Source organism: Saccoglossus kowalevskii, chromosome 22 (genome assembly GCF_978046115.1).
Source record: "Saccoglossus kowalevskii chromosome 22, keSacKowa6.1, whole genome shotgun sequence".
Classification (NCBI taxonomy): domain Eukaryota; kingdom Metazoa; phylum Hemichordata; class Enteropneusta; family Harrimaniidae; genus Saccoglossus; species Saccoglossus kowalevskii.
In genome coordinates, this window is record NC_140662.1 from 9,168,471 (window position 1) to 9,190,732 (window position 22,262).

Here is a 22,262-nt window from a genome sequence, read left to right on the forward strand (position 1 = left end):
GAAATCAATTTTTGTACAGGCAAACTAGTAAATTCAAAACATTGTTGAAATTGTGTGTCGTGTTTGATCATAGATTTGTTTGTGATGATACAGTAATAATTAGACTGTAAGCAATGATTTTGTTTGTTTTGTTTGAATAAACTGTGTATAACATGTTATTTGTAATTTATGATTTGCTATTTGAAATTAAATTACAATCCGATGTATAAAGACAGTTAAATTAAACTCAACTAAATTGTGACTCCATATAAAGTTGCATTTTGAATGACTTCAATCGAATTGATGTCAATGTAGTTGAAATAACATCATATTAATTGTAACTTGATTTATAATGGTTTGCCAAGCTTAGGGTTAAATAAAGGGCACAAATTATGATACAGGTTACCATACCTTGCATTAGATATTTATAAATTGCAAATTGTGGTGAAGTGGTGGCCCCTTTGTACTTTGGACAAGACCAGTGCTTAGGGCTAGGTCACCTGACATGTACCGGTAAATTGCATTTGACTGACCCAAAATAAATGAAATGATTAAGTTGCTGATCTATCAGTATTTGATTGGTAAAGTTGAAAACAAAATATGTTAGAATAATGTAATGTAATTGGTTAAAGGATGGTGGTCGTGCAGTAATTTCTGTAAACAAGCAATGTTTTTTTTTTACATGTGTTGTATTTGTCACATTGGCACAATATTGAACAGGGCTGAGTAATAATTGGTTTTTGTTGGTATGCCCCATTGAGGCAACAATGAAATTAAATACAACAAATCTGAAACCATATTACAAAGTTCAATATAATAGTGTTTCATACAAGTAGTACCGGTATCACCTATATTCTTTCTGAAAAAAAAATTAGCAATAGTTTTATAATTTTTTTGGATTAGTCTGTAATTAGTGTTTCTAACATGACTTTGACTGACATTTTAACCACCAAAGATTATTTAGGTTTATTTGGTAAATTTTAATTTGGGGTTCAAAGGTCAACCAGTTTTTCAGTGTGGTTGTCCAACAACCAGGTATTTTTTTTACTTCTGTGTTATGTGATAATATGTGGTTATTACGAGAATACCTCAAAGTATGCATGAATACAGTACAGTAGGAGTATCGACCGATGCATAGTGGAGGTTAATGTGACTGCGTACTGTCTGAGTGCATACTTTGAGGTATCCTCGTAATAACCTTATTATTATACATCTTTTCCTTCCAAGGATACACCATAGAAATGCCGAATTACAAAAAGTTTAGAACAGAATCAGCGAACCTCTTTTTTTAGAGTCCGACAAACCCCGATGACAGCCATGTTTGTTATTATTAGAGAACACTTACACACGTAATCATTCCATATTTGGAATTTTCATTTCCTTATATGGTAGGATGAAAATACCCCGTAAAATACCACCAAATTACGGCACGCTGTAACTTGTGGCGTTACGGTGACAGATGTATAATAAATACTTATTAATCAAATCGTCATACATATTCATAATATTTGTTAATCTAGCAGTTTCCAGCTAATATAATTTTGAATATTTATTGATAAATATTATTTGTCAGGAAAAAAGAACAAGAAACCAAAAAGCGACAACTGGAATATCGAAAACGGGAAGAACAAAGGCGACAGAGACTACATCATAAACAAGGAAATGAGAGTCAAAATTCAACGGATTCTGAGCAAGATAAAATCAATAATCAACATCGGCAACATCCAGTGAAAGAGACAAGTGTTACTTCAAGTGATACTGAGGAATCTGTGAGCAGTAGTAGGAGTGATAAATATAGTGTGAGTTCTGACAGGTGAGTAACTCCAATCAGTAGTAGGAGTGATAAATATAGTGTGAGTTCTGACAGGTGAGTAACTCTAAGCAGTTGTAGGAGTGATAAATAGTGTGAGTTCTGACAGGTGAGTAACTCTAAGCAGTTGTAGGAGTGATAAATAGTGTGAGTTCTGATAGGTGAGTAAGGGACGACATCAAAAGATCGATGTCGGATAAAAAACTTAGTTGCTTTAGTTTGGGGGTGGGGGGTTTTGACCTCAAAAAGTTTCCATCCTACAAAAACGATTTTATTTTTTAATGAAGTCAAAAAAAAAATCTTGGAGTATTTGTAGTTCGTTTTTTTGCTATCCAATCATTGACAGAAATAACAGAAAATGAAAAAAAAATACATCCAAGACGAGAAAATGGTTTTGTCCGAGTGTAAATATGTGCGTCAAATGAGGTGCATTTGTAAAGTCTTTTTACACCCACCCGACAACCAACTGCTACGCAATACTACTGTTCGATTATCAATTTGTATTTAATGGTGAATGTAGTCATGACCAATATTTATCAATTAAGTTTCAGTGGGGGGTGGGGGGTTTGGAAAAAAACTAAAGGAATTAAGTTTTTTATCCGACATTGATCTTTTGACGTTGTCCCTAACTCAGTAGTAGGAGTGATAAATATAGTGTGAGTTCTGACAGGTGAGTAACTATAAGCAGTAGTACATGTAGGAGTGATAAATATAGTGTGAGTTCTGACAGGTGAGTAATTCTAATCAGTAGTACATGTAGGAATGATAAATATAGTGTGAGTTCTGACAGGTGAGTAATTCTAATCAGTAGTACATGTAGGAGTGATAAATATAGTGTAAGTTCTGACAGGTGAGTAACTATAAGCAGTAGTACATGTAGGAGTGATAAATATAGTGTGAGTTCTGACAGGTGAGTAATTCTAATCAGTAGTACATGTAGGAGTGATAAATATAGTGTGAGTTCTGACAGGTGAGTAATTCTAATCAGTAGTACATGTAGGAATGATAAATATAGTGTGAGTTCTGACAGGTGAGTAACTATAAGCAGTAGTACATGTAGGAGTGATAAATATAGTGTGAGTTCTGACAGGTGAGTAATTCTAATCAGTAGTACATGTAGGAGTGATAAATATAGTGTGAGTTCTGACAGGTGAGTAATTCTAATCAGTAGTACATGTAGGAGTGATAAATATAGTGTGAGTTCTGACAGGTGAGTAACTCTAAGCAGTAGTACATGTAGGAGTGATAAATATAGTGTGAGTTCTGACAGGTGAGTAATTCTAATCAGTAGTACATGTAGGAGTGATAAATATAGTGTGAGTTCTGACAGGTGAGTAATTCTAATCAGTAGTACATGTAGGAGTGATAAATATAGTGTGAGTTCTGACAGGTGAGTAATTCTAATCAGTAGTACATGTAGGAGTGATAAATATAGTGTGAGTTCTGACAGGTGAGTAATTCTAATCAGTAGTACATGTAGGAGTGATAAATATAGTGTGAGTTCTGACAGGTGAGTAATTCTAATCAGTAGTACATGTAGGAGTGATAAATATAGTGTGAGTTCTGACAGGTGAGTAATTCTAATCAGTAGTACATGTAGGAGTGATAAATATAGTGTGAGTTCTGACAGGTGAGTAATTCTAATCAGTAGTACATGTAGGAGTGATAAATATAGTGTGAGTTCTGACAGGTGAGTAATTCTAATCAGTAGTACATGTAGGAGTGATAAATATAGTGTGAGTTCTGACAGGTGAGTAATTCTAATCAGTAGTACATGTAGGAGTGATAAATATAGTGTGAGTTCTGACAGGTGAGTAATTCTAATCAGTAGTACATGTAGGAGTGATAAATATAGTGTGAGTTCTGACAGGTGAGTAACTCTAAGCAGTAGTACATGTAGGAGTGATAAATAGAGTGTGAGTTCTGACAGGTGAGTAATTCTAATCAGTAGTACATGTAGGAGTGATAAATATAGTGTGAGTTCTGACAGGTGAGTAATTCTAATCAGTAGTACATGTAGGAGTGATAAATATAGTGTGAGTTCTGACAGGTGAGTAATTCTAATCAGTAGTACATGTAGGAGTGATAAATATAGTGTGAGTTCTGACAGGTGAGTAATTCTAATCAGTAGTACATGTAGGAGTGATAAATATAGTGTGAGTTCTGACAGGTGAGTAATTCTAATCAGTAGTACATGTAGGAGTGATAAATATAGTGTGAGTTCTGACAGGTGAGTAATTCTAATCAGTAGTACATGTAGGAGTGATAAATATAGTGAGAGTTCTGACAGGTGAGTAATTCTAATCAGTAGTACATGTAGGAGTGATAAATATAGTGTGAGTTCTGACAGGTGAGTAATTCTAATCAGTAGTACATGTAGGAGTGATAAATATAGTGTGAGTTCTGACAGGCGAGTAATTCTAATCAGTAGTACATGTAGGAGTGATAAATATAGTGTGAGTTCTGACAGGTGAGTAATTCTAATCAGTAGTACATGTAGGAGTGATAAATATAGTGTGAGTTCTGACAGGTGAGTAATTCTAATCAGTAGTACATGCAGGAGTGATAAATATAGTGTGAGTTCTGACAGGTGAGTAATTCTAATCAGTAGTACATGTAGGAGTGATAAATATAGTGAGTTCTGACAGGTGAGTAACTCTAAGCAGTAGTACATGTAGGAGTGATAAATATAGTGTGAGTTCTGACAGGTGAGTAACTCTAATCAGTAGTACATGTAGGAGTGATAAATATAGTGTGAGTTCTGACAGGTGAGTAATTCTAATCAGTAGTACATGTAGGAGTGATAAATATAGTGTAAGTTCTGACAGGTGAGTAATTCTAATCAGTAGTACATGTAGGAGTGATAAATATAGTGTGAGTTCTGACAGGTGAGTAATTCTAAATAGTAGTACATGTAGGAGTGATAAATATAGTGTGAGTTCTGACAGGTGAGTAATTCTAATCAGTAGTACATGTAGGAGTGATAAATATAGTGTGAGTTCTGACAGGTGAGTAATTCTAAACAGTAGTACATGTAGGAGTGATAAATATAGTGTAAGTTCTGACAGGTGAGTAATTCTAATCAGTAGTACATGTAGGAGTGATAAATATAGTGTGAGTTCTGACAGGTGAGTAATTCTAATCAGTAGTACATGTAGGAGTGATAAATATAGTGTGAGTTCTGACAGGTGAGTAATTCTAATCAGTAGTACATGTAGGAGTGATAAATATAGTGTGAGTTCTGACAGGTGAGTAATTCTAATCAGTAGTACATGTAGGAGTGATAAATATAGTGTGAGTTCTGACAGGTGAGTAATTCTAATCAGTAGTACATGTAGGAGTGATAAATATAGTGTCAGTTCTGACAGGTGAGTAATTCTAATCAGTAGTACATGTAGGAGTGATAAATATAGTGTGAGTTCTGACAGGTGAGTAATTCTAATCAGTAGTACATGTAGGAGTGATAAATATAGTGTGAGTTCTGACAGGTGAGTAACTCTAAGCAGTAGTACATGTAGGAGTGATAAATATAGTGTGAGTTCTGACAGGTGAGTAATTCTAATCAGTAGTACATGTAGGAGTGATAAATATAGTGTGAGTTCTGACAGGTGAGTAATTCTAATCAGTAGTACATGTAGGAGTGATAAATATAGTGTGAGTTCTGACAGGTGAGTAATTCTAATCAGTAGTACATGTAGGAGTGATAAATATAGTGTGAGTTCTGACAGGTGAGTAATTCTAATCAGTAGTACATGTAGGAGTGATAAATATAGTGTGAGTTCTGACAGGTGAGTAATTCTAATCAGTAGTACATGTAGGAATGATAAATATAGTGTGAGTTCTGACAGGTGAGTAACTATAAGCAGTAGTACATGTAGGAGTGATAAATATAGTGTGAGTTCTGACAGGTGAGTAATTCTAATCAGTAGTACATGTAGGAGTGATAAATATAGTGTGAGTTCTGACAGGTGAGTAATTCTAATCAGTAGTACATGTAGGAGTGATAAATATAGTGTGAGTTCTGACAGGTGAGTAACTATAAGCAGTAGTACATGTAGGAGTGATAAATATAGTGTGAGTTCTGACAGGTGAGTAATTCTAATCAGTAGTACATGTAGGAGTGATAAATATAGTGTGAGTTCTGACAGGTGAGTAATTCTAATCAGTAGTACATGTAGGAGTGATAAATATAGTGAGAGTTCTGACAGGTGAGTAATTCTAATCAGTAGTACATGTAGGAGTGATAAATATAGTGTGAGTTCTGACAGGTGAGTAATTCTAATCAGTAGTACATGTAGGAGTGATAAATATAGTGTGAGTTCTGACAGGTGAGTAATTCTAATCAGTAGTACATGTAGGAGTGATAAATATAGTGTGAGTTCTGACAGGTGAGTAATTCTAATCAGTAGTACATGTAGGAGTGATAAATATAGTGTGAGTTCTGACAGGTGAGTAATTCTAATCAGTAGTACATGCAGGAGTGATAAATATAGTGTGAGTTCTGACAGGTGAGTAATTCTAATCAGTAGTACATGTAGGAGTGATAAATATAGTGAGTTCTGACAGGTGAGTAACTCTAAGCAGTAGTACATGTAGGAGTGATAAATATAGTGTGAGTTCTGACAGGTGAGTAACTCTAATCAGTAGTACATGTAGGAGTGATAAATATAGTGTGAGTTCTGACAGGTGAGTAATTCTAATCAGTAGTACATGTAGGAGTGATAAATATAGTGTAAGTTCTGACAGGTGAGTAATTCTAATCAGTAGTACATGTAGGAGTGATAAATATAGTGTGAGTTCTGACAGGTGAGTAATTCTAAATAGTAGTACATGTAGGAGTGATAAATATAGTGTGAGTTCTGACAGGTGAGTAATTCTAATCAGTAGTACATGTAGGAGTGATAAATATAGTGTGAGTTCTGACAGGTGAGTAATTCTAATCAGTAGTACATGTAGGAGTGATAAATATAGTGTAAGTTCTGACAGGTGAGTAATTCTAATCAGTAGTACATGTAGGAGTGATAAATATAGTGTGAGTTCTGACAGGTGAGTAATTCTAATCAGTAGTACATGTAGGAGTGATAAATATAGTGTGAGTTCTGACAGGTGAGTAATTCTAATCAGTAGTACATGTAGGAGTGATAAATATAGTGTGAGTTCTGACAGGCGAGTAACTCTAAGCAGTAGTACATGTAGGAGTGATAAATATAGTGTGAGTTCTGACAGGTGAGTAATTCTAATCAGTAGTACATGCAGGAGTGATAAATATAGTGTGAGTTCTGACAGGTGAGTAATTCTAATCAGTAGTACATGTAGGAGTGATAAATATAGTGAGTTCTGACAGGTGAGTAATTCTAATCAGTAGTACATGTAGGAGTGATAAATATAGTGTAAGTTCTGAGGTGAGTAATTCTAATCAGTAGTACATGTAGGAGTGATAAATATAATGTGAGTTCTGACAGGTGAGTAATTCTAATCAGTAGTACATGTAGGAGTGATAAATATAGTGTGAGTTCTGACAGGTGAGTAATTCTAATCAGTAGTACATGTAGGAGTGATAAATATAGTGTGAGTTCTGACAGGTGAGTAATTCTAATCAGTAGTACATGTAGGAGTGATAAATATAGTGTGAGTTCTGACAGGTGAGTAATTCTAATCAGTAGTACATGTAGGAGTGATAAATATAGTGTGAGTTCTGACAGGTGAGTAATTCTAATCAGTAGTACATGTAGGAGTGATAAATATAGTGTGAGTTCTGACAGGTGAGTAATTCTAATCAGTAGTACATGTAGGAGTGATAAATATAGTGTGAGTTCTGACAGGTGAGTAATTCTAATCAGTAGTACATGTAGGAGTGATAAATATAGTGTGAGTTCTGACAGGTGAGTAACTCTAAGCAGTAGTACATGTAGGAGTGATAAATATAGTGTGAGTTCTGACAGGTGAGTAATTCTAATCAGTAGTACATGTAGGAGTGATAAATATAGTGTGAGTTCTGACAGGTGAGTAATTCTAATCAGTAGTACATGTAGGAGTGATAAATATAGTGTGAGTTCTGACAGGTGAGTAATTCTAATCAGTAGTACATGTAGGAGTGATAAATATAGTGTGAGTTCTGACAGGTGAGTAATTCTAATCAGTAGTACATGTAGGAGTGATAAATATAGTGTGAGTTCTGACAGGTGAGTAATTCTAATCAGTAGTACATGTAGGAGTGATAAATATAGTGTGAGTTCTGACAGGTGAGTAATTCTAATCAGTAGTACATGTAGGAGTGATAAATATAGTGTGAGTTCTGACAGGTGAGTAATTCTAATCAGTAGTACATGTAGGAGTGATAAATATAGTGTGAGTTCTGACAGGCGAGTAATTCTAATCAGTAGTACATGTAGGAGTGATAAATATAGTGTGAGTTCTGACAGGTGAGTAATTCTAATCAGTAGTACATGTAGGAGTGATAAATATAGTGTGAGTTCTGACAGGTGAGTAATTCTAATCAGTAGTACATGTAGGAGTGATAAATATAGTGTGAGTTCTGACAGGTGAGTAATTCTAATCAGTAGTACATGTAGGAGTGATAAATATAGTGTGAGTTCTGACAGGTGAGTAACTCTAAGCAGTAGTACATGTAGGAGTGATAAATAGAGTGTGAGTTCTGACAGGTGAGTAATTCTAATCAGTAGTACATGTAGGAGTGATAAATATAGTGTGAGTTCTGACAGGTGAGTAATTCTAATCAGTAGTACATGTAGGAGTGATAAATATAGTGTGAGTTCTGACAGGTGAGTAATTCTAATCAGTAGTACATGTAGGAGTGATAAATATAGTGTGAGTTCTGACAGGTGAGTAATTCTAATCAGTAGTACATGTAGGAGTGATAAATATAGTGTGAGTTCTGACAGGTGAGTAATTCTAATCAGTAGTACATGTAGGAGTGATAAATATAGTGTGAGTTCTGACAGGTGAGTAATTCTAATCAGTAGTACATGTAGGAGTGATAAATATAGTGTGAGTTCTGACAGCTGAGTTACTCTAATCAGTAGTAGGATTGTTAAATATAGTGTGTGAACATCTGGGATATTTTGGGGGCCAGTGATGCTTGGCCAGGCAATAAATGTATATTCTATGGCTCGCTAGGTAACTTCTGTGTTTTTATATTTTGAAAATAAGTTATGGATTAGTGGTGGCCCTTTAGTACTTTGACCAGACTTGTGCTTAGTATAGTAGTCATCTAACATATAAATTGTGTTTGATCGACTCAAAATAAATAAAATAATTAAATTCCTGATCACATAATAAATATGACAAGAGCTGACAGTAAGATGTAAGAGACATTATACATTTATTTCTGATTATGTAAATATCCTCTAGATACTCTGATAATTTTGAAGATGAAGAGATGATGGAAAGAGATCGTGAAAAGGAAGAACGAAAGAAAAACAAAAGTATTGTCAATAAAGAAAGAAACAGATTAGCCTTGTGGAGGAAGAAAAACGAAGCGGCCGCCGTGATACAGAGAGCATGGAAAACGTGAGTAATGTATTCATTAATTAAGTGAGAATCATATATCATGGAAACACCATAAAATGCATTGATCTGTTGATTACATGTGAATATATTTCATTAAAAGCTTAGTAAATGATTTGCATTACTAAAATATAAATAAACGTCTCATGGATTTATTTTCTATACGCCAGCACCAAATGTAGTAAATTTTCATTATACCTCATATATATTTTAAGCGTACTTTAACCCTTTGAGCGCCATTGCTAATTTTTGGCACCATCTAAAAAATTATTTTATATAGTCTGCTTCTTCCACATGAAATGTTGGTAAAAATTGATATATCTTTTGATCAAAAACTAAAAGCAATATCTGTAACTGTCTGTATTGCCCAAAATGGTGATGAAATTTACTGAAAATTTTACAAAATGTGAAAATATTTGCACTGAATTTTAGGCGGGAAAAATATCTGGCACTCAAAGGGTTAAATATAATTTAAGTCTACTTTAAGTATAATTTAGGTGTATTTTAATTATAATTTGAGTATAATTTTTCCCATAAATACAGTAAGGTATACCTGCATGTGCAAGTTCCTGTATTTTATGCTAACTGACCCATATATCATTGTGTTTGTCTGAAAGTTCCTCTTCATCCACAGATTGTTATCAACCCGTTAGTGTAAAAAAACACTGTAATGTTTTATTCCATTGTAATATGTCTTCGATAATAGCTAGCCACAACCCATCTGTAGCCACAGATATATGTTTCGTACTGCATATGCGTTCTTCCTCCCACTTAGCATGATAATCGTAATGCAATTCCAATTCTTTCCCTTCCTCTAAATGTTGCTATAGTTACAATGTATGTATGTTGGTGCTGTATATATAAATTTTCATACTTTAATTTTGGTTTTCTCCCGGGGTTAATTTTAATATGTTGGTACTTCTTGTATTATAATGGTGCTTTTCCCTGTTAAGACCTCACAGTCGTCGCACAGCACTGCACTGCGCCATGTGCGATACGGGTTCCTTGTGACATATACAACGCATGTAAAATACTGTAAAAACATTTATTTTTACTATCATTTAATTTAACTATCTCATTGCTTTGAGCAAGGTCACAAACATAGCAGAGGAACAATGACTTCTATTGTTATTTTACATATTCACATGGATTTAATTTAGCAGATTTCACTTATAAGCGAAAATAGCAAAATTGAAAACCATCGAATAATTATTGCATTACAGTATATTGTTTATTTACATGAAATTCTAACACATGCTGCATGACGACTGTGATGCTTTGACTTATATATATATTCCTACTCTCCCTAATGTTAAAGTGGGGGAAGTCGTCACCTGTGCATGCGGCAAACGGCCGTAGCATGTCATTGTTTACAAACAAGTGTCTACCCTTGAGCTTTTGCGTTTTTAGCTTGCATAATTACAGTCGCATGCATAGGTGGCGACCCCTCTACTTTAATAATTTTTGTGTTGTTTGTAATCCTTTTATTCGTGCAAGTTCATGTTCATGAGACGACCCGAAATGTACGTGATCGAACATTTCTGGTTGACTTGGTTCAGTAACATTCGCTACTTGAACATGACATTTTGTATATGTTTGTGATCAATGTATCCATTATTTTTCTACTTCATATTACTGATATTATTGAATTGTCAAAAGTCTGCCATGCCCTCTTGATATGACTATCTTGAGAAATCACAAGCAGAATTAAAATGTCTTAGAAAGTAAACTCTGCTGTTTTCAGTCATTGTTTTCAATGGAAAATTGCAGTATAATGACATCAGCGACCTCAAAATTAAATCTTATTTTCGCCATAGACTGCAAACTTTGACCTTGGCATTAATAAAAAGGATTGTTTCATGTGACCTTTGACAATTTATAAATAACTCATAAACTATGGTGCTTCCTTGATCATAGGTGATGGTGGTGTGATAATTCTTGATACTGGGTGATATATTTCTCAATTCATGCTTACTTTTATTGCATACTATACTGTAATCTTAGTTTATACTTGTTGTATTGGTTTGATCTTACGAAGTCAGAGTGTGAAAGTATAATTAAATAAGCACTGCTGTTAGTACAGAGTTTTAATCCTTAACTGTTTTGGTTTGTTATATTAAAGCAATAGTATACCTGGGGCATCAACAGAACAAAAAAAAAATTAGCAGTAGAATCTGACTATTGGTACAAAAACATAAAACTGTGTTAAAGACACAACTTTCTTGTATATATAAAATAAAACCTCTATGAATGAAACTCTCTTTTAATCTGAATGATTTTCTCACAGCTATAAAATACTACCGGGTAGTTTTACTAAAGTTGTGTAATGTTCGTGGTGGTTATCAAAACAACTAATTAGCATAATAAACAATGAGAACACTTTGGTTCAGTGTAAAATCACAACTTGATTGCCACAAATTATAATATTTAGCAATTTCCCAATTCTCCCTCCAATATATGATAATTATACTGATCTACATTTGCTCGAAAGATTGTTGTCCTGATAGACTAATTTGTGTTCCCTGCAAGATCTTGTGTTATGTGTGAAATAAAATGTAAAAACAGAACAAACAAAGTTCGTAGTAGTGTCAAAATATCCTTTGGAATTCAACAAGCACAAAAGTATTTTTGAGGTATTTCCACGCTTATTATCATATACCTTGTATTGCCTGACCTTGCAATGCTATGGGAAGTGCGCCCTCATATCAAGGTAATAATTTCCTGTATCATGCCATGCCCAGGGTCTAGGCTTTCATCAATCAAAACAAAAAGTGTCATTCTAAATTATGTCCAGTGTTTGAGGTCACGCTGTGGTAAAATTAGAATTACACATAAGGTATATGATAAAACCTTTATTGAATGATTACGGCTTTTGCTGCCCTCAGTAATGCGGTATACGCAAGCTTGGGCACTTCCACCCCACGATCTGGGCTGCAAAAGCCTTTAATATCCAGTGCATAAAGGATAATATAAACATTTGATGATGGTCAATTTTACCAGAGTAAGCGTATCTCAATGTCATATTCCACCCTGATAGCTCAGCACTTTGAAATTGAACTATTCTAGAATTAAATCCTATGATTTTTGTGGCAGATATTTGGCCCGTGCCTTTCATGTATTGCGCAAGATCTTGTAGTGAATGGAAAATCACCTATTGGTTCAGGTCAGTGATTGACAATCTTACCCCAGGTGTTAGGTTATGAGCCAATAATTACTAACCTTCCGAGCCACTGATAATAAAATAACTAACTTGGCTATCAAGAAATTCAGCAAAATAAAATACTGGATTGCTAGGAACAAGTTCCATTGAAATGTTAATAGGAATAGTTTAAAATATTGTAACCATGGTAATTTTTCTGGGACAAATTTTGAGAATCAGAGAAACTGAAATTTGTGTACAAGTGATGATTATAGTTTGATCTTTGAAAGTTAATATATTTATAGTAAATATTCTTGTGTAATTAGTTTATAGTAAATATGCTTGTGTAACTAGTTTATAGTACACAATCTTGTGTAATTAGTTTATAGTAAACATTCTTGTGTAATTAGTTTATAGTAACTATTCTTGTGTAAATAGTTCATAGTAACTATTCTTATGTAAATAGTTTATATGATATTTCTGAATTCTTCTATTAATAAAGCGTGTTTAGTTTTAATTTGACAAATTTGATTTGATTTGCACCCTGACTTTAATCCTGATTGTATTCTCTGTGCAACAAGTATAAACTGTCTTACCGGTATGTGAATTTTTACAAACCTTACTAAACTATCGCTCTATAGTTATCTGTTTCGACGAAGTAGCATGTCTAGGGCTGCAAGTGAGGTGGCTAGAAATTACCGACGTTTAAAAGGTGAACAGGACTACAGGAGGCAGATCGCTGCATGTGTCATCCAGTTGACTTGGAGGAAGTATTGTCGAAGGAAGCTGGAAAAATCACTGGGTAAGAATAAGAAGATACTTTATCCCTGGAGTCCTCCGGTGCTCGCCGCCAAACAAAGACATTTAGTGGAGCAGATCTACAGTAAGTGCAGTGTTGATAATTTAATCCAATTGTGTTGTAGCTTTTGTTGCAAGCAAATGTATTCCAGTCAAACAAATTTTGATTGGTTCTGTTGGAAATGTATCACTGTCACAAGTGATATGTTAACTGTTTAACAGTCAGATCAGATCTATGATTTTTACATAACAATTAGGTGTTCTCTGATTGGTGGACAAGACACATCTTATTTTATCAATAACCAATCAGGTCCATGATTCATACTGTACTATGTATAAAGTAATTTAGTTAGGTGTTCTCTGATTGGTGGACAAGTCACATCTTATTTTATCAATAACCAATCAGGTCCATGATTCATACTGTACTATGTATAAAGTAATCTAGTTAGGTGTTCTCTGATTGGTGGACAAGTCACATCTTATTTTATCAATAACCAATCAGGTCCATGATTCATACTGTACTATGTATAAAGTAATCTAGTTAGGTGTTCTCTGATTGGTGGACAAGTCACATCTTATTTTATCAATAACCAATCAGGTCCATGATTCATACTGTACTATGTATAAAGTAATTTAGTTAGGTGTTCTCTGATTGGTGGACAAGTCACATCTTATTTTATCAATAACCAATCAGGTCCATGATTCATACTGTACTATGTATAAAGTAATTTAGTTAGGTGTTCTCTGATTGGTGGACAAGTCACATCTTATTTTATCAATAACCAATCAGGTCCATGATTCATACTGTACTATGTATAAAGTAATTTAGTTAGGTGTTCTCTGATTAGTGGACAAGTCACATCTTATTTTATCAATAACCAATCAGGTCCATGATTCATACTGTACTATGTATAAAGTAATTTAGTTAGGTGTTCTCTGATTGTGGACAAGTCACATCTTATTTTATCTATAACCAATCAGGTCCATGATTCATACTGTACTATGTATAAAGTAATCTAGTTAGGTGTTCTCTGATTGGTGGACAAGTCACATCTTATTTTGTCAATAACCAATCAGGTCCATGATTCATACTGTACTATGTATAAAGTAATCTAGTTAGGTGTTCTCTGATTGTGGACAAGACACATCTTATTTTATCAATAACCAATCAGGTCCATGATTCATACTGTACTATGTATAAAGTAATCTAGTTAGGTGTTCTCTGATTGGTGGACAAGTCACATCTTATTTTATCAATAACCAATCAGGTCCATGATTCATACTGTACTATGTATAAAGTACATGTAATCTAGTTAGGTGTTCTCTGATTGGTGGACAAGTCACATCTTATTTTATCAATAACCAATCAGGTCCATGATTCATACTGTACTATGTACAGATTAATCTAGTTAGTGTTCTTTGATTGGCGGACAAATTACATCTCATTCAATCAATAGCCAATCAGTGTCTATGATTTACAGTGTACCATGTATAGAACATTCAAGTTAGGTACTCTCTATAGTTAGTGGACAAATCTCATTAGAGAAGAGCTTTCACTATATTTCCATGCATAATGCATTTTATGTACACATATCCTCCATAATTAAGTTGGTCATCGTGTTAACTATTGAAAGAGATCACTTCAAGGATAAATAACGATTGTGTGTGGTAGTAGGTATAACTTCTGAAATCACAAACTAAAGTGGCCTCTGATTTTCTTTTGTTTTTACAATTATTTTGTTTTTAAACATGAGTTTCATTTTTTTCAAATTCCATGACTGGAGTAATCTTTTTTTTAGCTCCGCTGTCGACTTTGTCGAGCGGAGCTTATCATATGAGTGATTGTCCGTCGTCATCCATCGTCCGTCGTCGTCCGTGTCAATGTTTTACTTTTTCGACTTCTTCTTGAAAACTAAAAGCCTGAATGCTTTGATACTTGGTGTATATGTACCTTGGGTGGACTTCTCTTAGATTTGTTCATTTCATGATGATATCTTTAATTCTCTAATTTTGGTGAATATTTTTGTCATTTTTGGTAAAAAGTGATATTTTCAACTTCTTGTTGAAAACCGCAAGTCCAATTGCTTTGACATTACATATATAGGTACTACATGTGGACCTTGCTCAGATTTGTTCATTTTGTAATGATATCTTCAATTCTCTAATTTTGGTGAATAATTTTGCCATTTTGGGTAAAAAGTGATATTTTCGACTTCTTGTTAAAAAGCGCAAGTCCAATTGCTTTGATATTACATATATATAGGTACTACATGTGGTTCTAACTCAGATTGTTTATTTCATGATGATATCTTCAATTCTCTAATTTTAGTGAATATTTTTAGTAAAAAGTGATATTTTTCACTTCTTGTTTAAAAACTGCAAGTCTGATTGCTTTGATACTATACATATTGTTTATTTTCTAATGATATATTCAGTTCTTTAATTGAAATGTGCATTGCTAACAGCAAAGCTATCTCAGCCGAGAGGCTGCTTGTCAATATCACTATGTCACTGTATGATTTTATGTTGCATCAATGGAGTCCTAGGGAATCTGCCTAACCTCTCCACCAGTTTCCGCTTTTCATCACAAATTCACAAATATAATCCTGTTTATAGTTTGCACTTCTTTTCAGAAGATTGGGACAAAAATAGCAAATATTTTTGAGTGAAACCTGAAAATTTATTCCAATTTTGTCTCTTGGCTCCAAAATTACAGTTCATTTCTAGAAATATTGCAGAATATAGGAAAAAGTGTAGACAAATTTGAGTGAGAAAGTCTGGTGGTTAAAATGTTAGAGCTTGCTAAACCAGACTTTTATTATCCCTTGTTTCACAAACCCGCCGAATGAACAGGAGCCGAAAATGAAATAAAATAAAATTTTATTTCAGCGTAATTTCTCACAAAAAGTGCAAAAAGTGTAAGTGCAAAAAATTGCTAAAAAAACTTATTTTTATCTTCATTTTTTTTTTTCGCCCGCCGCATAACAAACCCAAGTTGCATTTTCGTGGGAGTATGATGATCAAAGTACCTAAGTCTCGCGCAGATGAGAAACAAGGTTATACATGGAATAAAATTTTATTTCATTTCTTCTCTCCGATCAATGATCTCACTTACAATTCGTTGAGAATCACACAAATCTAATGGAAAAAAAGAATTAATTTTATTTTTTTCCCGCCCTCCTCAAAAACATTGCCTCATTAAAACTCGAGAAACAAGGAATAAAAAAAGTCTGGCCTAAATTTGATTAGAGGGCGCACTGTGTGGGGTTTGTGGAGAACCAATTAAGATACTATGCAAAATCGAGTCTGTATCTGTATCAGGTTTTGAACAAACATTATCCATAACAAAGAAATAACTTTCATATACAGCAGTATGTTCTGTTGTTTTCTTTCTTGTTACAAATTCTGACTTTTTTAGGTGAGGTTCTCATAGCACGTGAATGGTATCCAGAGCTACCAAGAGTTATCAGACCTGATTACATGAAATTTGTACCATCTGCTGCAGGTAGTGTACCGCTTTTAATATCCACCATTTCAATATTATAAGGTTATTACGAGGATGCTGCAATGTATGCACAAAGACAGTACATCGAGAGTATCGACCGACGTGCAGCGGGGGTTAATGCGACCACATATCGTCTGGGTGCATACTTTGCAGTATCCTCGTAATAACCTTATTATTTTACATCTTATCTTCCCAGGAATACATCAGGGGAATGCCGAAATCCAAAACGTTTAGAACAAATTTAGGGAACTTCTTTGTGTGGGGACCGGTCAAATTCTGGGGGTAGCCATGTTTCTTTTTTTAATTTTTAGAGGACCCTTACACGCAAAATCGTTCCATATTTGGAATTCGTGTTTCCTAATATGGTAGGATGAAAATACCCCATAAATACCGCAAAATTACGGCATGCTGTAACAAATAGTGTTACGGTGACAGATGTATAATAATATAATTTACTGATTCATTATTGTTACTGACTTGATCCCACATGGACATCACACAGATATCTTTATCAATTGTTTTGCATGGATGTGTGTGGTGAAGTGATTATCATTTTTCTCCTCACATCTCAGGGAGGCAGTGGATTTGATTTCGTCAACTGACTGCTCACACAGCAGTATTAATTTGATAACATTCTGCCTAGACCACCAAACGCTTAAATATTCAATTCTAAGTTTGGTATAACAGTGTCAGATTAAACAGAGGAATGATGATATCTGTCAGCCATGTGTTGTTCCTGTCCTCGGTACATGTTATTAAGCCCAGGTATCCTAATTTCTAATGAATCTCTGTGAATGATGGTTCTCGTGCCAGGCATCTGTAATTGGGTTCTCTGCCTGTTGATAAATCAATCGTGGGTTGATTTTCCAAATCTGGTCGATGTTACTGCCACAATTCTGCAATTACAAAACTGGATGTATTATAATTAAACTTTCATGCCCATCATTTCATTTCACTTTTTGTTTACTGTTTCATAACAAGTGTCATGTAATCAACTTGTTAAAATTGATTTACAGTAAATTTGAATAAACTGTTTTTCAGCTCTTTCTTATAATTTTGCTGTTGATCAATATCACCCAATGCTCGCAAGGAGAGGAGTTGGAAAAGCTGAAAATGTTCCACCATGGAGTCCACGTCTCAGACCAAGCTCCATGAGAAGAGATACCTATGGTTGGACTCCACAATCGGGAGAACTCTTTGGTGAGTAATAGAACACATACTGGCTGCTTTATGTAACCGAAGCGTGCCCATCAAATTGGTTCTTGTTCATATATATTCTCAGAATTTCAGAACACCTATGATTTTTCACTGTGTTTTATCGATATCTGAAATACACCTTTATATGTGGTATCCGAAATGCAAAGACACCTGCAGTTTTTTCACTCTTACTATTTTGTTACTAATATTGGCTGAAATACTAATACAGAGAATGACAGATGGACTAAGATTGGCTAACTTTAAATACAATCAAAACAAACAAATTATTGAACTGCATGTACCTTTGTTGAAGATGTGCAAAAGTAGAACAAATACCCCCCTCCCTTCAACTCAGCTGATGTGAAGCTTATATAGGTACCGGTAGTACATATGTACCGGTATGTCTGTTTATCCAATGTTTTGATATGAGACATTCTTTGACAATTTCTACTGCCATTTTTGGTCAATGCCTTACTTTAGTAGTTACATTTCTCTGGGTAGATTGTTAAAAATCAGTGTCTGCACAGGAAGAAATAAAAAACAGGAATTGATAAGCAAAACAATTCTGTACACCTGATACCAAGCGAATAATTCTTAAAAAATGTTGTATCATTATCTTCAAAAATAATTCAGCCAAAAACTAAGTGAAGAAAACAAATAATTTGCACATTTTCTTCTTCTTCTTCCATCAATTTCTAATCCCCCACTCTTTACTCACCTGAAGACGCAATCCATTAGGATTTTGACCTGAGTTGATCAGCTTGTTGACTGTGGAGATTTTTGTTAAAGCGCCCTCTATTGACAACAGTGTTACCAGTTATAGCCCCCTCTATGAAATTATTTGCTCTTATTTGTTGCTTAGTAATGAGAGGACATGAATGTTTATTAATTTTGTTGATTTCAGATGAAGACTTTAGACACATGTCCCTTGCTAACAGCAGAGAAGCCAGTGCGGATCATTTTTCCTATAATCTACACAGATGACAACGTGGTCAAATGCAAGGAGTATCTTCCACGATATTTATGTAGCTGCATGTAATGATGGATTACTTAATTTTGACTTTTTTTCAACTCAGAATATACCCAAGAAAGTCTTGTATATACCACATCACACCAGTATTAATTCAGTTAAGAATACTATAAGATATTACCATGTATGATATTACAGAATATAATATTTTAAAAACTTAATGCATGTCTTCCTTTCTAACATTTGCATACCCAATGATGAATGGTAGCATAGTGGATGTTACTTCAGAGCTTTATGACTGATGAATCATTTTTTTAAATCCTACAATAGATTGTACACCAAAATAACATCTACCCTGGTCGAGAGTGCCACAGTCAAACAGGACAGTGGTGTTGTGGAAGCTAGTTGGTCACACAGCCATATCATGTACAAACATAGAATATAGTTTTTGTGATTAAACTCACTGTGTGACAATTTTTTTTTTATTCTCCGCATGCAGACACAGAATCTTACATTGTTCATTTCTATAAAATAAAAAGCAACTAAATTTTTGCTATGATGTGATTTTATATGTACTTAATTTACCTCATATCAAATATATTTCTTCATTTATAAAGATGTGATAATGTTTACTCATGAGAGAGTGAATATAAAACTTGTTAATTAAACTGTCACAATGGCGTCACACTAATTTCATGATGTCATATAAAAAAGAAAAACTGCATCAGTACTACAAAATGTATTCTGCTATTGCAGAATGTATTTTGCAATTAGGGGTGTATATTATCATCATTTTACTTGTACTTCTCCTCAATCATGTAATTTTTATCTCTTTGTTTATATGTCTATTTCAATCCTGTGAATATAACTTGCAACTAGATATAATATTTCTGCGCATGCATTTGTAAATATGAGTATGATTTTTTTACCATTCAGTCTTGCCTGAGCACATGATACATTTTGATGATTTTTGAATAGCATTTTTTTTTACATATTTACATTTTTAAAAGATCTGCATATCCGTATTATATAGATATACATATAGTTTTAGTTCTGAACATTGTGATACCTTATTCCTAGAGGCACAGCTACGTCACAGAATGTTCTACATTGCTAAGATATGCACCACTGTACCATGTATTTCTATGGACTCTGTGCGAGCTGCCGTCGAACAAACTCAACTTTGAGACAATCCTGAATAACCAAATTTATACTGTAAAATGACTAATATTCACTGGGTTTAAATTTCACTGATTTAGCATTTCAGTCATATTCAGTGTGTTTTAAATTCACGGTTTTATCATTTAGATAATGTGTTCTATGCTTATTTTTACATATTCACTGGGTTTTAATTTAGCGCATTTTCCAGTCAGCGAAATAAGCGAAATAAAAACCCAGCGAATAATTAACCCTTTTACAGTATATGTCAAACATGTAGGGATAATCTTGTTATACTATTTAGAGTCTCAACAAATACTAGTAGCTCAAAACTGGCTGTGGTTGCCAGGCCATAAAAATGGCCGCATTGAGAATATCTCAACAAATAAATTATTTTATTATGCATTGTATTATTTGTTTATTAGCCCTGGTTCGAACACGGTTTACAGATGGATTTCATTAAAACGTGGTTCATACATCGGACATTATAGGTCCTTGATGCACGTCATTTTGTTTTTCAGATCTGATTCAAACTGACCAATTGGCGGCTATTTTGTTTTAGTGAATGCAGTTCTCATGCCATATCTCTGACATGTTTTGAGTGATTATGTTCAAATTTTGTATATATATTATACATCATGTACAGATTTATTGGTTTGACGATCTGATTCAAAATGGCGGGATTGTAGCCATTTTTGTGCTGAAAAACCACCAAAATCAAGCATTCTGGCATTCCGGAAGCGGATCACGAATTTTTACAAATGGATTTTGTTGAAACTTGGTACATACATTCAAATGGCCGAATGGTGGCCATTTTTGTGTTAAAAAAATATCAAAAAAATCAAGCATTTCATATTATGGATGAAGTTCATTCAAAATTGGTACATACATTAGACATCATTGGTTTTTGATACACTTCATTTTGTTTTTCAGATCAAATTCAAAATAGCTGATTTGTGGCCATTTCGTTTTAATGAATGGTTAATTAATTAATGGTTTGACTATCCCGTTCAAAATGGCCAACTGGTGGCCTTTTATTTTAATTTATGCTGTTCCAGAGCAATATCTCTCAATATGGCCAAGTTCTCATTTGAAGATCAGATACAAAATGACCGAGTGTTAGTCATTTGAATGTTAAAAAATTATAATCAAACATCAGCTTCTGGATCCATATCTCTGACATGTTTATGTTCCATCCATACTACTATAAACAAAACTATACATCATTAAATTGGATAACTAACGGGGACTGTGCCATGCATGGCTTGTTTTATCTAAATTAGAATATATTAATATATAAAGTACACAGTTTATTACAATACAGATGTGATTACATAGTATACTAGTTTAAAAGAAAAATGTATTTTTTAATTTCAATTTTAGAATTAAAGTAGTCGTTTTATTCTCAGTCTTTTCAAAATACTTTATATGTTTGTATTCTTCATTTATCTTCAGATTAGAATCATGTACAAATTCTTGCCAATTTTGTTAAAATATCAATATATTCCTGGCGGTGGAGCTATGTCACAGAACGTTCTTTGGTGCTTGGGCATACTTTACCATGTATTTCTATGGGCTATGCGCATTTGTTGGGAGTTGTCTTGTTACACTGTTTCAAAGAGTCTTAACAACTACATGTAGTTGGATATAATGTTTCCTGGTAGTTTTTACCTTTTGTTTTCATCAGTGATGGTTGCCAGGTGGTAAAAACTTCCGGGATGTTCATTCCCAAGAATAGGCCTTTTATTTGGAATTTAAATTTAAGTAGAAGAAACAAATTTAACTAAATCAGTGATAACCAGATTCTAGTTTTACACATTTACAGAAATGTTATGTTTTTATCATGATTACTTGTAACTATTACAACATACAGCAGTGTGATTCTAACAATTTATTTTTATATGTATCTTTTGTATATATTTCTTGTATAGTACTTAATAAACTTGATTTTTTTTTTATAAAAAATTAATTTGGTTTGCATGTGTGTGTTCTTTCATTAATGCATTTCAAACCATTCCAATACACTGTAACCTCAATATAATGAACACCTTTATAATGAATCTCCTGATAAAATGAACACATAGCATGTCTCCCGCTCACAACAAACCCAATGTATTATGTGCTTCAATATAGTAAACATTTCACTATAACGAACTAATTGTATGTCTCCCAAATAGCT

The 22,262-nt window shown here is 33.8% G+C and overlaps 1 protein-coding gene across 1 annotated transcript in view; it reads left to right on the plus strand.

Moving 5' to 3' along the window:
* LOC100329035 (inversin protein) overlaps nt 1-22,052 on the plus strand; it is a 44,155-nt gene extending 22,103 nt beyond the window's left edge. The window contains exons 16-21 of the mRNA XM_085496075.1: nt 1,553-1,792; nt 9,161-9,319; nt 13,097-13,338; nt 16,672-16,758; nt 17,800-17,958; nt 18,860-22,052. Coding sequence (XP_085352201.1) covers nt 1,553-1,792; nt 9,161-9,319; nt 13,097-13,338; nt 16,672-16,758; nt 17,800-17,958; nt 18,860-18,939 — 967 coding nt within the window. The 3' untranslated portion in view covers nt 18,940-22,052. The remainder of the gene's footprint in view (nt 1-1,552; nt 1,793-9,160; nt 9,320-13,096; nt 13,339-16,671; nt 16,759-17,799; nt 17,959-18,859) is intronic.
* The last annotated feature ends 210 nt before the right edge of the window (nt 22,053-22,262 follow it).